This window comes from Brachyhypopomus gauderio, chromosome 16, assembly GCF_052324685.1.
Source record: "Brachyhypopomus gauderio isolate BG-103 chromosome 16, BGAUD_0.2, whole genome shotgun sequence".
Taxonomy (NCBI): Eukaryota; Metazoa; Chordata; class Actinopteri; order Gymnotiformes; family Hypopomidae; genus Brachyhypopomus; species Brachyhypopomus gauderio.
Genome location: NC_135226.1, coordinates 18,773,527 through 18,790,011, shown reverse-complemented (window position 1 = coordinate 18,790,011; position 16,485 = coordinate 18,773,527). Strand labels below are relative to the sequence as shown.

The 16,485-nt window shown below is 47.0% G+C and overlaps 2 protein-coding genes across 6 annotated transcripts in view; one reads left to right on the top strand and one right to left on the bottom strand.

The window, feature by feature from the left end:
- Positions 1-16,485, top strand: part of sez6b (seizure related 6 homolog b) — a 157,848-nt gene that overhangs the window by 4,720 nt on the left and 136,643 nt on the right. The gene's annotated exons all lie outside the window — the stretch shown is intronic.
- Positions 635-12,477, bottom strand: pipox (pipecolic acid oxidase). Of its 5 annotated transcripts, XM_076976274.1 has the most exons (9): positions 12,302-12,477; positions 11,871-12,019; positions 10,687-10,900; positions 8,464-8,646; positions 7,030-7,182; positions 6,198-6,341; positions 4,752-4,827; positions 3,534-3,664; positions 635-3,403 (listed from the first exon to the last, which is right to left on the bottom strand). In XM_076976274.1, the coding sequence occupies exons 1-8, from the start codon at positions 12,407-12,409 to the stop codon at positions 3,534-3,536; spliced, it is 1,158 nt and encodes a 385-aa protein (XP_076832389.1). In that variant the 5' UTR covers positions 12,410-12,477; the 3' UTR covers positions 635-3,403. The 5 variants fall into 5 exon arrangements, with proteins under 5 accessions (XP_076832389.1, XP_076832388.1, XP_076832390.1 ...); XM_076976273.1 differs by having other exon boundaries at positions 635-3,664; XM_076976275.1 differs by having other exon boundaries at positions 635-3,664; positions 12,277-12,458.

Below are 16,485 nucleotides of genomic sequence, written 5' to 3'. Positions count from 1 at the left end.
ATAGTAACAGGCTGCCTGATTAGTGATTAACATGTTTACAGGGCCAAATAGTTCCAGGCAGCGACCCGCCTCACGGCCCGGCTGCTCGGAGACGATCGCCGTGGTGGCTGATGTCTTTTTAACAACTTGCTTTGTATGCGGCAAGGCCCTCAGTCGCCATGGCGCCGAGGAGGAGGAAACGCACCAAACAAGTCGGGAGGAGGGGGGGGGGTGGGGTGTGTAAGCTGCAAAGGCCCTTCGTCACAGTCGAGATGTCTCGCAATCAGGCCAGGGCCTTACCGCGCCGTCGGAGAAGTCTTAACCAACGTGGTGCTGGGACGCTGGGGTTAGCAGGCTGGACTCTGGGTGCCCCGGGTCACGGTCTGACGGTCAACTTCATAGGCCGCTTACTGGGGGGTGTTTTTAAACTTGTTTAACTTTAAACAAGGTTTACGGAATGAGAGGAACCTTTGGAGCCGTGGGAGGGTGAAGAGTTCTGGAGTTCAGCACAACTGCGGTTCGTCCTGTCGGGACTGAACGCCTCGGTGCTGTAGAACTGAGCAACAGGGGCAGAAATGAAGACCTACTGTTGTACCCAGAGCTTCAATACAACAGATAACAATAGTGATACACATAGAATATCTGAAAACATCAGCACCATATACATGAATTTATTCATTTGATTGATTGTTGCTTTCTAAACATCTTGCAGCAATTTAATGTATTACAATGAAGTATCATATAATCACATCATATAATGATTATGAACAGTATACAGCCAAAACTACATGGACACCTGACCTTCACACTTGTATGAGACTGTTGGACATTGCATTGTGAAACTATCAGCATCAATACAGTTTTTGCTCCCTTTTTAAAGTAAAGGACCCAGCACCGTCCCTGAAAACATCTCCAGTACATTCTCCTTGACCAAACTTTACTGTTGGCGCTGTGCGTTCTGGTAATTCGCGTTTAAATGAGGTGCTTTACACCACTGCTCTGCTATAGAAGGACATTTCACTATGCTGCCGATGGACAGTTCTTCTTCTCTTTGCTTCCAGAGGCATGAACAGGTGAGTGATACAGCGCACAGGTGATTTTTATGCGTTACGTGCTTCAGCACACGCCTCACCTGCTTCGTCAACATCCCACCACTTCACGATTAGGCTGGTGTTGGTCCTCAAGCTTCTGGTCCTCAGTGATTGAAATAACATTTATAGTTGTAGGTGTAGAAGGGTTTACATTTCACAAACTTGACTTGTGGCAAAAGGTGAACTCCTATGTGGAAACTCATATGGCTCTGTAGACTGACCCATTCCACTGACAAAGTCCATCTTTGGAGATTACATGATTCTTTCATTCATTATTTATAAAGCACAATTAAACAAACCAGCAGATGACCAAAGGGCTGTGCAATTAAATGAGCAAATAACCATAACCTGACATAAAATAATGATGGACTAACAACACAAAATAAAGAAAATAACAACAGGCCAAAGACAGTAACACAACTGAAAAAGCAGCTCTCATGCAGAGTCAAGATGAGATTTAAAAACAGTGTATGGACCATTTTAACAAGCAAAGGCAGCTTATTCTAGACCTTGGGGTTATAACTGCTCAAGCACAATCACCACTGGCCTACAGCCTTGAATATAGAGATGACTAACAGGAGACCTGTGTGATCTTTGTGGAAGGTATGTGTAACATGGAGAGATAATGAGATAAAAGATTTTCAGGGTTGCTTAAACGATCCAGGGTCAGAGAGCCAACACATACAGATCCAGAAAAAGAGAATAAATGAGTAAAAACAAGAAGCAAGACATGATAACTAGAAATACGGATGACAAACTATAAACGACAACAATGGAAACCAAGTCCAAATACTACGGGAGCTTGAGACCAGCTAGGATAAATGCAGACTAGACCAAACAGAGGCTAGTATAAATGTAGACTAGACCAATCAGAGGCTAGGATAAATGCAGACTAGACCAAACAGAAGCTAGGAAAAATGCAGACTAGACCAATCAGAGGTTTGGATAAAGGCAGACTAGACCAATTGAAGGTTAGGATAAACACAGACTAGACCAATTGAAGGTTAGGATAAACACAGACTAGACCATAGAGAAGCTAGGATAAACACAGACTAGACCATACAGAAGCTAGGATAAACACAGACTAGACCATACAGAAGCTAGGATGAAGGCAGACTAGACCAATTGAAGGTTAGGATAAACACAGACTAGACCATAGAGAAGCTAGGATAAACACAGACTAGACCATACAGAAGCTAGGATAAACACAGACTAGACCATACAGAAGCTAGGATGAAGGCAGACTAGACCAATTGAAGGTTAGGATAAACACAGACTAGACCATACAGAAGCTAGGATGAAGGCAGACTAGGATGGGTTCAAGCAGAGGAGTCTTTCAAAAAAGGTTCAAGGGAACATAGGCCAATGTGAGGTACATCACAGGCACTTCTGGGTCTAAGAAGCAGAACTTCAGTTTTATTTTCATTAAAATGTAAAAAATTTAAAGCCACCCAGTCTTTTATGTCCTTAAGGCAGTTCACCAATGGATTTAAAGAGTTATTATCTTTCCATTTCAGAGGCAGATAAATTTGGGCCGTTGTCTGCATAACAATGAAATGAAATGCCATATTTCCTAAGGACGGACCAGAGAGAAAGCATATAAAGAGAAAATAGGATAGTGCCAAGAATAGAACCCTGGGGGACTCCACATGATCGAGTTGCTGTGGAGGATAAAACATCACCTAGGCTGCCAGTAAAACTTCTGTCAGACAATGATCTGAACCACTCCAGAGCAGTACCTCTAGTGCCAAACAGCTACAAGTGAGAGACGGGGATACTGGTCTATGGCGTCACAAGCAGCTATGAGGTCTATTGACATAGGAATATCTGGAGTCAATAATAAAACAAAAAAGTTTTAAAAGTGCAGATTCTGCTTTATGACCAGAGGAAAAAAAAAAAAAAAAAAAAAAAAACACAATTGTCTAAAAATGGCCAACTATATAAATACATATTTTTCAGCATTTTTGGGAAGTTTAGAAATTAGCAAATGACCATGATACATGGGTCATATAAAGAGAGAGAGGAGAGCTTGAAGAATGGCAGTCTTGTCAGCGAAGAAGTGTCAGAACTTTGAGACAGAGCAATATTATGCACAGCATTATAGTGTTAAAAACAACTTGTGGGTCCTAACAGTTGAAACGACGTAGTCTTTTCCGCTCGCTGAAGTCTACCCCAGCTGTCCTTTAAAATGTCACCTCCAACTCTTTTTTTTCTACTTGCATTTTTCTCTCCTAAATTCTCATCTGGCTGCACAAGTGATATTCTTCAACTACAGCCTCAGGCGGCAAGATCCAGAACATTTTGGCAAGTGGAAAAACACTGAAGGGCAGTTCCTGAGTGTTAAAGAGAGGAGAGTGAATGAGTCTCAACAACAGCACAACACACAGCAGTGGGAGGATTCAACGTGCGGCAGACGGTGAGCTGGGTACGTGATTTAATGACAGGACAGGAGAGGGAGCTCACTTATAGAGCAGACTTCTGGTGATCCTGGAAACGTTGGATGCTGAAAGGTGAAAGGTCATAGGAGGGCACCTGCCCCATGGCCAGCTCACACAGCACCTTCCCCACGACAGGACCGAACTTGAAGCCGTGCCCTGCAGTGACACAAAGCAGAATCCCGGAAAGGTGAGCAAGTCCGTGGTGTGTGCTGGACTCAGCAGCAATGCGTGTGTGTGTGTGTGTGTGTGTGTGTGTGTGTGTGTGTGTGTGTGTGTGTGTGTGTGTGTACGGGCCGATCTGAGTTAGGTGTTCACGAAGGCGACGCTTTTCCTGCCGCTCTCTGAGGCCCTGAGGACGAATCACCAAGCGTCCGCGACGGCCCTCTGCTGCCCGCGCCCGGCGTATCCGTGGCAACCACAGGTTCCTTTGCTTCGGTGGCTCAGTGTTGACAGAAAGGGAGCTGGCAACTGTGGGTCGTCCCCCCCCAGAAGCCCTGTTGCGTTTTAGCCCCTGAACGGGAGCCAAGACACCGGGGCTACACGAGTGGCAGCCAGACCTCTGTACCGGCAGCAGGGAGGGCAAACACAGTAATTACAGCCCACAACAAGAGGAGACGAGAGGGGGCAGGTTCATTATGAGCACTCCTCAGTATTAAAGCCGAAGAATAAATAGCATAAATCATTTGTGGAGCCGGTGCCAAGGCGCGGGGACGGGGGACGGGGGACGGGACCCACCCCCCCCTGCTAGTCCCACTGCACTCTCCATCACACAGGCCCCCACACAGGACTTACAGGCACCTGTAATGGCGAACGGTGCGGCATGAGATGAATGGACCTGCCGACTATGCCCCCCCCCCCCCAAAAAAAAATATTTAAAAAGCAGCTGGAAATCTCCCCCCCAAGCTTTTAAAACGAAGCCTCTACTAAGCGGTGCTCAGTCTGGAGTGAGCCTGAGCAGATATTAATTAGACCTGTAATTAGCTAAAGGACAAGGCAATAGGAGCAGATACAACACAGTCCCATGAGCCTGCAGGAGGGATGAGGGGGGGGGGTCCGGCCAACACAGAGCACCTGTAATTAGAGGATAAAAGGGGCTTCCATGGGGGCGTCTCTTCTCCTGCTGTCCTTCCTTGGGGTGCTCTGCCCCTCATTATAAACTGGGTTGGGTCTTTGAGTGTGCGTGTGTATGACAAGCACACGTGGCCGTATGATGTGCTTTCGGATCATTAGCGTCGAGACTGACCTGAGAATCCAGCTCCGATCACAATGTTCCTAAATGTGGGATGCCGGTCCAGGACAAAGTTGCGGTCGGGTGTGCCCTGCCAGCGAACGCAGAGACAGAACGTTAACGCAGAACGTTTCATCCATGTTCACCGGCTCAGTTTTCCTGTTTAAAAAACACTAACAAAGCTGGGTCAAAACAATGAGCCATACTGAAATCAGACCCCAGGGATCAGTGCAGAACTCAAAGCAGAACTCAGAACTCAGAGCAGAGCCAAGACTCTTGTGCAAAAACCCGACGAGACCAGTCAAAGCAGAGGCAGCGAAAACCTTGCTGAAGAGTTCAGTGAAGGGGCTGTTCTTCTTGTCTGACTCTTCACCTCTCTCAGTTAAACACTGGGTTTAGAGCATGGCTGGGCTGACCTCTCTCATGCTGGGATGTTTGATCAAATTGACCGTGTGCAAGGCATCGACAGTTTTTGTATTTGGCAAAAACATTCTTACACGGTTTCTCTCCATTTGGTTAGGTGAAAGTAATAACTGTGATGGAGCTGACAGATGTATTGTTCTGCAGTTGCTAGTCGTCCTTGGGTTCTGAGAAAGACGGTATACGAGTGTGACTTCATTCATTCGATACAGAGCAAAGCTTTGCCCCATGTGTCATCCCATTTATGACTGTTTTTGTACTACTCCCAACCATTTCCCATTCACACAGAGACGTTCGTCTCTGACCACCTAGCAGAGCTCGGCTCTGCCTTTATCGGAGTAGAATACCAAAATCTCTCAGGGCACGATAAAGCCAGGAAGGTCACTTCCAAAACGCAGTCCATTACAGATGAAAGGATTCCAAAATAAATAAATAAAAATGTTCACATAACTTGAACTCCATCTTAAATTTTGATTAATTTTTTTGATTACGTGGATTAAAGTGTAAAATGAACAGAAGTGTAAAATGTTTCTGTCAGGTTATGGCTTTACACCAGCGGGTCAGTGTCCTGCCAGGTCATGTCAACCTTTTCTCTCATCCTTCTCTTTCCACATTGTTTTATTCTTTTGAAACACTCCTATTCAGCAGTGAATTTCTCTTTCAACACTGGAATGCAATGTGACAAAAAGACACATTTTCCAAAGCACCGACTCTGTTTCTTGCCTCTTAACGTTGGAGTAGACTGTAGTTATTTAGTTGTGTTTTGCTTTGGTTAAATATGGAATGCACTGGTCTGTGCTCCATCACTGGTAGCTGTGTGTGTACACATGATTCTCCTCATGCATATGCACCACGGGCCTGTTCCAGAGAGAGTTTGGCTGAACGCCGCCTTTGCCCGATAGGAATATTTTCTACCAACCCATCTGGACAGCGAATCTGACAAATCAGTGCAGCTAAACTAATAAGCGCAAACATCTGCAGATCTTCCAGACGCAGGAGGTGCCAATCTGTTTCCCCAGGTGTGAAGAAGTGCTGGCTCACCGTGTAGAGGCAACCCTCCACCACTGCGGGCTCCGGCACCAGCCCGGGGAAACAGCGACGGATGTAGCGCCCCACCACCTCCACCCTGTCCGGCTGTCTGTCCCTCTCGTCCGGATCCGTGACACTGCCCATGTGGTAGCACACCTGGGAGTGGCACACACACACACACACACACACACACACGTGTCTAGATCAGATATAGCGCTGCCCGGTTTAAGGAATGTAAGCGGAACTGCCTCCTGGGACCCGTGATGCCACTTATCAATCACACAGCGGTGCGCTGGAGACACGCAGACGGGAGAGCAGGCAGGAGAAGACAGACCCCGGCGACCAGAGCACCGATAATCCATCTAACACGCCTCCGCCATCTGTGCTCCTCTGGCCTGCCATGTCGAGCCTGATGAGCCACAGAACTCCTGCTGAGGCCCGGGGCACGTTGGTGATCAGGAGCTACGACTAGAAGAGCGCTGATCAGAGACGAGGCTCTGCGGCTGGGGCACCAGGCGAGCCCTGAACACCCTCCATTATTTAACCAAAGACACACGCACAGCTTGCCTTTGTACCTCGCTCGAAAGAATAACTCATATGAGATGTTCTCTGTGGATATCTGGGTTTTAGAATGAAAGAGCAGAAATCTTCTTCACAAGCTCACGAGCCGCTCCAAAGCACCGTGGGTAAAGAATACTAAACAGTATATTCCAACGAACTTTGAAGGCTGAACTCCCAAATAAAGTGTGGAATTGGCTCAGACAGAATCACGGTGCATGTTGAACAGAGGGGCTTAACTCGCCTTGGAGAAGACAGCCTGGGATTTTCACTTCCCGTGACTCACCTTCATCAGTCCTGGATACTCATTGGACGGGAGGCCGTAGATGTCGTGCTCCGCCTCCTTGGGGTTCAGCTGGATGAAGCAGGGGAAATGTCTGCTGATGCTGTAGGTGCCCGGAACCTTCTCCTTCCAGTAGCACACATTTACTTTCACCACCTGCCGAGAGAGAGCCGGGCTGGATCAGGTCCTTCCCACCACGCCTGTTGTCTTTGATCCAAGAGCAATTACCCAGAGTAGCATTCTGCCATTACTGCAGCATCAGGAATGGGGTTTTAATTAAATTAATTAATACACTGATACAAATCACATCCTGGGAGAGGCAATATGAGGGCAACGTTTACTGGCTCTCACGTTAATGAACCACCCGGCCTGCTTCCTCATTCCAGCAGCGTCCCGATCCACCAGTGCACGACCTCACACGTCACACGCAGTCGTGCCCGTTCAAACGCCCTTCAGGCCCACGCTACACTGAGTAACGCAATTCCACATCCAGTCGTGAGCTTAAACACCACTGTGTGTTTTTCCCCCACTGCCCATCTTTGGGTGCGGGACATGTGGAAGATTACACGTGGCTGAGACCCAGACAATCTAGGCTGGACGAGACGAAGGTGGCAGGAGGGGTTTGGTGTGGGGCAGGAGGGTAGGGGTGGTTTTGTGGGGCAGGGAGGGTAGGGGTGGTTTTGTGGGGCAGGGAGGGTAGGGGTGGTTTTGTGGGGCAGGAGGGTAGGGGTGGTTTTGTGGGGCAGGGAGGGTAGGGGTGGTTTTGTGGGGCAGGGAGGGTAGGGGTGGTTTTGTGGGGCAGGGAGGGTAGGGGTGGTTTTGTGGGGCAGGAGGGTAGGGGTGGTTTTGTGGGGCAGGGAGGGTAGGGGTGGTTTTGTGGGGCAGGGAGGGTAGGGGTGGTTTTGTGGGGCAGGAGGGTAGGGGTGGTTTTGTGGGGCAGGGGGGGACTTTGTAGGCTGACCCTGGGTGATGCCAGTCAAGCTCTGCAGGACTGTGTGTAATTCTCTGCTTCTGACCTCCGCACTGTGCTACAATGGAAATAAGATAACGCCTCATTCCCCAGTATCAGTGCGCTCTCCAAGAACACTGCAACATGAAGTGTTTTGCGATAGACAGACACAGCATGTGTGATTGGAAGTGAATTAACTTGCTCATCTCCTCATCGGGAAGACCACAGCGTAGTGGGAGTGTGCTGGTGTTTGTTTGTTCCTGGTGTTTGTGGGAGTTTGTGGCTAGTGTTTGTTTGTGTCTGTTGTTTGTTTGTGGCTGGTGATTGTATTTGTTTGTGGCTGGTGATTGTTTGCGGCTGGGGATTGTTTGCGGCTGGGGATTGTTTGCGGCTGGGGATTGTTTGCGGCTGGGGATTGTTTGCGGCTGGGGATTGTTTGCGGCTGGGGATTGTTTGCGGCTGGTGCGGTGTTCTTGCCCGTCTGGTACCCGCAGTGGCAGCTCCAGCCCGGTGTGTGAGAGGACAGTGTTGGCCCAGGGACCGGCTGTGATCACCACGCTCCTCGCTGTGTACACGTCAGACCCCGTTGTCACGGTGACCACAGTGCCTGGTTGGACGTTAACTACTTTTTGTCCATCCTTTATCACGCCGCCGTGCGCCTGGAACACCATCTGGGGGGAAAAAAGAGCAGAATCACATTGGCAGACCGCATCCAGACGAGGAGTAATAGGCCAACCTCGAAATGGAGCGGGAGTAATACGCCAACCTTAAAAACCAGCCACGTAGAACAGGCCAACTTCAAAACCAACAACCCTCACAAGTGACACACACAGTAGCACGGCCGTTCTGAAGTTGCCAGGACTTCTCCTTTAAGAGAGCACGGTTCTGGGTAGCAGGCACGCTCTTGTTCACATGTGACAGGATCTACGTCAAGCAGAGAGACTGGAAACTGGATTTAACCAGAGAGCTGGTCAAATAATGAAGGGGGGGAGGAGGGGGGGGGCACTGCCTGGCGCTGTGGTTTGGAACAGGACTGCGTAGGAGAGACACAGAGGAGAAAAAGTGCCAATTCTACAGCAGAACCCTAAAAGATCTTAACAAGATACACCAGCTAATGATGTAGAGCAGCGCACGTCTTCAGGAATATGACTCACTGGCATAGAAAAACTACAGCCAACGCCGACACAGCCTGGAATATTGATAAGAAACCTGTACAGTAATATCTTAGCAACTGTCAGTCGCTCTCTTCAAGGATTCTAATAGTGCTTTTCAAATAATGGTGCCTGATGTACGTTTGATCCGTACTCTTTAAAGACGATAAATCATGTAACGTAAATGCACAGGAAAGAACAATAGCTTCTGTCTTCTGAAGAAAGGATTAACGGAGCTATTGTTACGCACTTGATTGAGCACTTGAGAATAATTTTTTCCTTTCGAAGTATTTTCTTTCTTTTTACTTTACACAAAAAAAAAAAAAAACATGCAGCATTATGTTAATGTGCCATCCCCGAATAACATGAAACTCTCTCTTAATCTCACTCGTACTTTAAAGAATCTGACTGGAGTGGCAAAGCTTGATCACGCCCACCACATAACTTACTTAATCTTTGTAGAACACTTTTGTCCTAATTAGGCATAAAAATCAATAGTGACTATATGTTCAATGTGTAAATGGCACAGCAGGGAAGACATTCATCTCAAAACACCCCTCAAAACAAGTGTAGCAGTTTATTTAGTCCTAGAACTGAGGAATGAAGAGGTCATAGCCTCTAAAGCACATATGTCAAAGTCAAGGCCCGCGGGCCAGATCCGGCCCGCGGGCCTTGACTTTGATTGATTATCTATGGCCCCCTGGATGATATTTAATTACTATTAGAACCGGCCCGCAGGCCACAGCTGCCCGATGGTGTTTTGCACGCACAAACACTACATTCCCCACAATGCAATGGTAGGTCGCGAAGTCACTGCAGCGCACACAAGCGGCGAGGGTCTGCACGGCGAAAATGACGTAATCGCAGTGGCTCAGCCCGTGCGCGAGGGTGTCGCACGCTGTCGATTCGCAAGGTAGTGCACCTCTCGAATTTTGTAACTTCGCGCACCAGTTAAACTTAATTAAGTTAAATATTTATACATATAGTCGAAATAATTCGCTTTTTTATTCACATTATTTAATGGTTGTTTATTTTCAAAACGCCCAATATTAACGTCTTCACGTTCTCTCATGTTTCGTCCTGGAATTACAAGAGGCTCGTATTTGTTAACGTAAAGAGAACTGTTCAGTCAGACAGATATTTGTTGTGAAACTAAGTAGTTACAATTTCAAGCATTTTCAAGTACTTTAGCCTAAATTCCAGCACTTTTCAAACCTTTATTACTTTATTCATTTAATGTACAGGACATGTTTTCTTTGAAGGAAGTTTGTTTTTATCTGTTTGCTTGTTAAAAAATGTTTTCACTTGAAATTACTGACAGATCCATAAGAAAATATTGCTTAATTCATTTAAGCATTAAATAATATACACTGTATTAGGTGTTGGTTCAATAGGCTATGTGCAATCATTTCAATATGTTTTAATAAACATTGAACCAGTCCGGCCCTCGGCTTGTAGCAAATTTGGTTATTTGGCCCTCGGTGTATTTGACTTTGACATCCCTGCTCTAAAGCATTGAACACCATTTTCCACTATGATGACCAGTGAAGAGGGTCTGACCTGGGCTGCCCTGAGCGCTCGGTCAGCGTACAGGACTCCGGCCGTGGTGTCCACCAGAGCTCCGTCTCCGGCCGCCAGGTTCACGTTGGGGATGTGCTGACTGAACTCGTGTCTCTCCAGCACCGTGGAGGGTACCTTGTTCCTCTGCAGGGAGGCCTTAAGGAGCTGGAACTTCTTCCCGTCTTCTGGCCCCATCACCAGCAGCCCTGTGCGGCTAGATCAAATGCTAAGAGTTAGCCGCCGCCACGCTCGCTCATTAATCACGGTTAACAGAGATCGCGGGAGGCTGGTCAGGTCTGCGGATCGATATCTGAAATCGACCCTCTTCGTGCATGTGGTTGTGGGCACCACTAGATGTGCCTGTGTGTGTGTGTGTGTGTGTGTGTGTGTCTTACTAAGTAACTCAGAGAGAGGGACAACAGCAAAATCAGATTCACAGACCTGGTGAACCTGGTGGTTTTCCTGAACTTCATCCGTCAGCTCCCATGATCCTTTGCCACCAATGTAAGGCTGCGTTGGGCTGACTGGGTGTTTCTGGCCTGCGTGCATCAGCACCCTTTGTGTCTGTCTGACTGATGGTTGGCCCTGGCTGACCACAGTCCATCTCTCTCTCTCTCTCTCTCTATAACAGCTCGAGACTATGCTGTATGCAAGGCCAGTCCCTGCAGCTAAGACGCAGCTGATCTAGAACACGCTAAGCAGATCTACGGAGGTTTTGCCCACACTTCGCACTATATGCTAGTTCACAGAAGTTCAAGGGCAAGAGCTGTGATCATCAGTCAGCAGACAGAAATAAATGGGGGGGGGGGGGGCGCATGTGTGTGTGCGCGTGTGTGTGTATATGAGAGAGACACTACAGCAGGAATCTACATCAAAGTTGAGTTGGAGAGTCATCTGGCGATCCATTATACCTCACAGACTGAAAAAATTAGGTTGCTGAAGATTGCTAGGGCTGTGGCACATGAAATAACTTCTCTTAAAGCAGTGCCGTTTCTTTGTAGTAGAAAACCGCGATGTGTCATTCAGCCGACAGAGGCTCGGATATGAGAGGCAGATATGATTGACACAGAGACAGATGTGATTGGGGTTATTCATCACATCATGACTGATGTTACAAATAGACACAGTGAGTCGCTCAGTATCTCTCCTCATTCTGTCGATCAGTGTCTCCCCATCAAGCACACCTGAACAGCTTCACTCCCGCCTCCCTCTCCAGCTGGGCCCACAGCTCGTAGCTCTCCTCCATCATGCGTATGTAGAAGTCTTCATCATAGGCTTTCCGTATGATCCGTGTCTGGCCATGGGAGCTCCCCCGGGAGTGTGGCAGCACGAACTGGGGAGGGTGGGCGAGGGAAGAAACACAACCAGAAAACGCCGATTCTACCGACACGTCAATTCATTTCGAAAGTTTTAAGCTATTTTCTACACGTAACCTGTTTTCTACGTTTCATATTTAACACTGACGGTTTAATCGATCTTTACAAAATAACTGTAAACGGATATCGAATAATTGGTGATAACGACGCTGAGAAACGATCACCGAGAAACACGTGAGAAGGTAACAGGTGTAAAACACCAACACGAACTTGCCACAGAGATTGGACACATATCCGACCTGCTCCAGCAGTAGAGTTTTCTGATTCTTTTGGGCCAGATGGTAGGCGGTACAGGACCCCTGGATCCCCGCTCCTATAACAATGCAGTCATACACCTCAGATGACATTTTACAAACTGTAGATTAAACTGGGCCCGGTCGCATTCACACGTCCAGTTGGACTTTCAGCTCGTGGTCCAAACTTCTCAAATTACTGTTATGCAATAATGATTGACACCGTGTGACACGCCCACTCGGGTCTACTTAAAGGAGACTTGAGGATAAGTAACAAGCAATCGTACAGTACAACAAACACAGGGGAATCCAATAATCAGTGTATCATTCGTTCATTTGATATTCAACTGAAAATCAAAATCGGAAAATCAAAAAACCAATTCATTATTTTGTTTTTCGTTTTGAATATAAAAACAAACAAAAAAAAAACAAACCAGGCTTGTATTTTTCTGTTTTTTATTTGATGATCCAAACAAAAATAGCAAAATTAACAATCGGATTAGGAGCCGAACTTGATTTTGATTTTTTAACTTGACCCATGTGTGTGCCCCGGAAGTTACTGATTTGTTTATTCTTCGTGATCTTCGTTTGACTGCGGTAAAGTTGGTTTCACGTTCGCATATTCGCATATTCGGAATTCTTTCTTCAATAATTAATAATTCTTTCTTCAGTATCAGTAAAAGTGCCCAAATGTGCAAATTCTCATTTCTGGCAAACAAAACAAATACCTACAACTTTGCTTACGCCAGGAATATACATATCTTAAGTTGTAGACAACATTTTATTAAAAATGTACTATTGTGACCGCTACAACCTCTAAGGCACCGTCTACAAATTACATTAACACGGTTAACACGGATGCAAGTGGCGGTAGTAAAGGCCCCAGAGCTGCAACCTGGATTGCACAGTAATCCGTAGTGAAACGAGAAAAGGAAAATAAGAAATAAAAGAAAAACCAGGCGAGCAGTTCTCAAGTGCTGATTTTATTTACAACCCGATGGTTTCTGGATCAAGGGTTCGGAGAAGTACTGCTCGGTAATTGCACCATATCGCCATGCTCGCCTGCAAAAACCGATTGTGACGTCTCTGAGTAACATTTTGACATGATTTGACTGTCAGGTCGATGAACCTTTCGCTCTCTAAATCCCCTCCGACAAAGAGCGATATATACGAGTGAAAACAAGAACCCACGTTGTTCACATTTCACGCTGCATTCAGATTTAAACCTCCTGCCATTCTGCAATTTGGCTCACTGGTTCTGATTCTGGAGATTGTTGCGGTTATTCTTCCCTCTCGCGCTCGGGCAATTTTTTGATATATTTTTTTCCCCCGTCGTTTTCCTTTGATCGATGATGGAACATAGACGGGGATTTATGGCGGATAAAGGAGAGAAGAGGGGCTTGAAACAGAAGGAGGAAGGGCTGTGTCTGGCAGGCCCGTCCAAGACCGGGCTCCTCTGTGTGTTCGGCAGGGTTGCGTGGCCAGCCGGCCGAACAGATGGCTCCTGCGGACAGGCAGACACAGACCGGGTCGCCTGGTCATGCACCCCGCCGTCCGGGCCTGTCACGCACAGATGAAGTGTGATCCTCCCCACTGACTGCTGCTCGACCTGCTTCCCCTACACAATCATTTTTACAGGCGAGCGTGTCTCCGGTTCAACACGTACAGAATGCGACGATGTGCCAAACACATCCGATTATAGATTCATGCAGAAATGAAACCCACGTGCTGTATGCTGATGCACATAAAGCTAGGTTTTACACAATGATTTGTGCCATGGCTAAAGGTCATATGGTTAAATGCCTGTTTCCCCTGACCTTATGTTCTTAAACACTATGGATCCGGTACGGTAAGGTTTAATGCAAACATATCGATTCTTTTCATATACTTGCAGTTAAGCAGCCTTTGGGTGTGGGAGTATCTTTTTAGAATAGCATGTTTTGCTTTTCTCTCTGTCTCTCTCTCTCTCCCTCTCTCTCTGTCTGTGTGTGTGTGTCTCTCTCTCTCTGTCTCTGTCCGTGTGTCTCTCTCTCTCTGTCTGTGTGTCTCTCTCTGTCTCACACACACCTCGACAGGAGTGAAGGGGCTGTCGAGCAGACCTGTTGCTTCTGTTTCATAGTTATTTCTCCTCACCCTCCGCACGCTTGGCTGGATCTGTTCTGATTCTGACCCGAGGGACCTCATTGAGGCCCAGTGGTGGAGGCCTCTGAGATTCACGGGATTTTGTCAATTCTGGCATATTATTTAATGAGGGACGGGTTGGTGGGAGTGCTAAATAGTAAACAGACTCTTTTATCGTTCAAGCAGTTAAGCTGCTGTATAATTACAGCTATGACCATAAACGAACCGGCGGGGTCTGGTGCAGCACCAGAACTCGCTGCATATAAAATAAGATGGCGGGGTTTATGAGCGCAAGTCTCGCTTGGCTTCCAGAATCGCCATCTGCAAGCTGTGAAAGTTTAATCCTTGAAAGCGCTGATATGGTGGGATGGGATACACGCGCGCACACACACACACACACACACTCCTGTGAAATGATGTATGGCAGACCTCTTAGGGTTTTAAAGGTGGGCTGTCACACAGAAGCACGTAAACCGCAGCGTCAGGCCGTTCTCATGAACATTACCACAGAATGACTCCGCATCAGTACCCACTAGCAGGAGGACATGATGCTGCAACAGTTTTGGGAGCCGTTGGGATGGCAGAGCCGTCGCACCGCTTCATTAATGTCCGCCCGTGCCGCTGGATCCGTGGCATGGCGTATCTTTGGGGAATCGAGGCTTTATGAAGTCCAAATGCTTAACTGTTTCTCAAACTTCTCTTCAGGGGCGAAGGGGAAGACAATTTGTTCACGTTGCGTAACGCAGAGTCAATGCGTCCAGGTCGGTGTGGTCACTGGGGTTCGTTTGACAAAAGTCTGCTGGACGGGAAGAGAAAGTGCTGTGATGTATTGGAGGGTGTAGCGTAAGTGGTCACTGGCTGTACGGAGGCCAGCTGAGGATAGTACACACGGAGGAGACGCCTTCCTCTAGGAAAGGTCAGACTTCGGAAAAACAGCGGGAAGGCACAGAGCTTCCGCGCTCTGTAAGTAATGTGGCTGGATATTTACTTGGCATTTACTCCAGCCAATTTATTCGTCATCATGTTTAAATATCAGGCCCTCCTTGTTAATATTCATGATCTTTCATGCCTGCCGTGGAGAATGGTTTCCAGACTCATCTAATGAATTACTTAAGACCTATGAATAATGCATTGGTTGTGACGTCTTGCTCGTGGTAAATTCAGGTGCCTGGTCTTTTGGGTGGTTCTGGTGAGATCACAGGAATTTGCGTTGAAGGCTACATGCTCCTGTGAAACACAAAATGTACGAACACTTTGACTTGACCGAAGATTTTCCCCACTCTCGGAGTCATGAGAAAATTGCCCCCCTCAGCTCCAAGAGTGCCATTAATGGTTTTGTTTGACTGCTCTCTGTGTATGAATTGATGCAGGATTAGGCAATTTCATTTCTCCATGGCCTTGCTGGCTCCAATTTTAGTGGTTTCTCTCTAGTAAGGAGAGAGATGGTGTGTGTGTGTGTGTGTGATCACTCAGGAGGGGAGTGGACCTGCCCTTGCAGAGGGACTGTCTGTCATGCACACTGAGTTATGACTGAGGCCAATCAGAAAGCAGACAGAATGGCCCAATTACCAGGATCTAGTTGAGACCTAATTTCCTACCACTGGCTTTTCAAATGTCTCTCGTTTCATCATATTCCTAGGGAAAAGAGGCTAAAATGTAAAATAGAATTTATGTCCTAACCATGAAATGTGGAGAGAATTGAGTAGATATTTGAAAAATTCTGCAGTTTGCATTGCAATGTTTATTCAAGTTCTGGCTGCGAAGACGAGTTTCTTTTTCTGAACTGTGGTCGAGCTTTTATTTGATGTCCTTGTAGTGCTGTTCTTAGCCTCGTCTCCTATGTACTCTGTGTTTGTTCTTTGTTCTTGTGCTGGAAAGTGCCTCCAAGGGGAAAAATTCTGAGTGTTACAATAATGTATGCACAAGCATGAAACGGTACCATCTAACATTCTGCTTCCAAACCTGAAAAGCTGTATGTTTGTGCTTACCTGAGTCCACAGTCTCCCCAAAGGAAGCTTCTCTGAGTTCACTTGCTAGCATACCTCATTCAGTGTTAGCAAAAAGTGTTC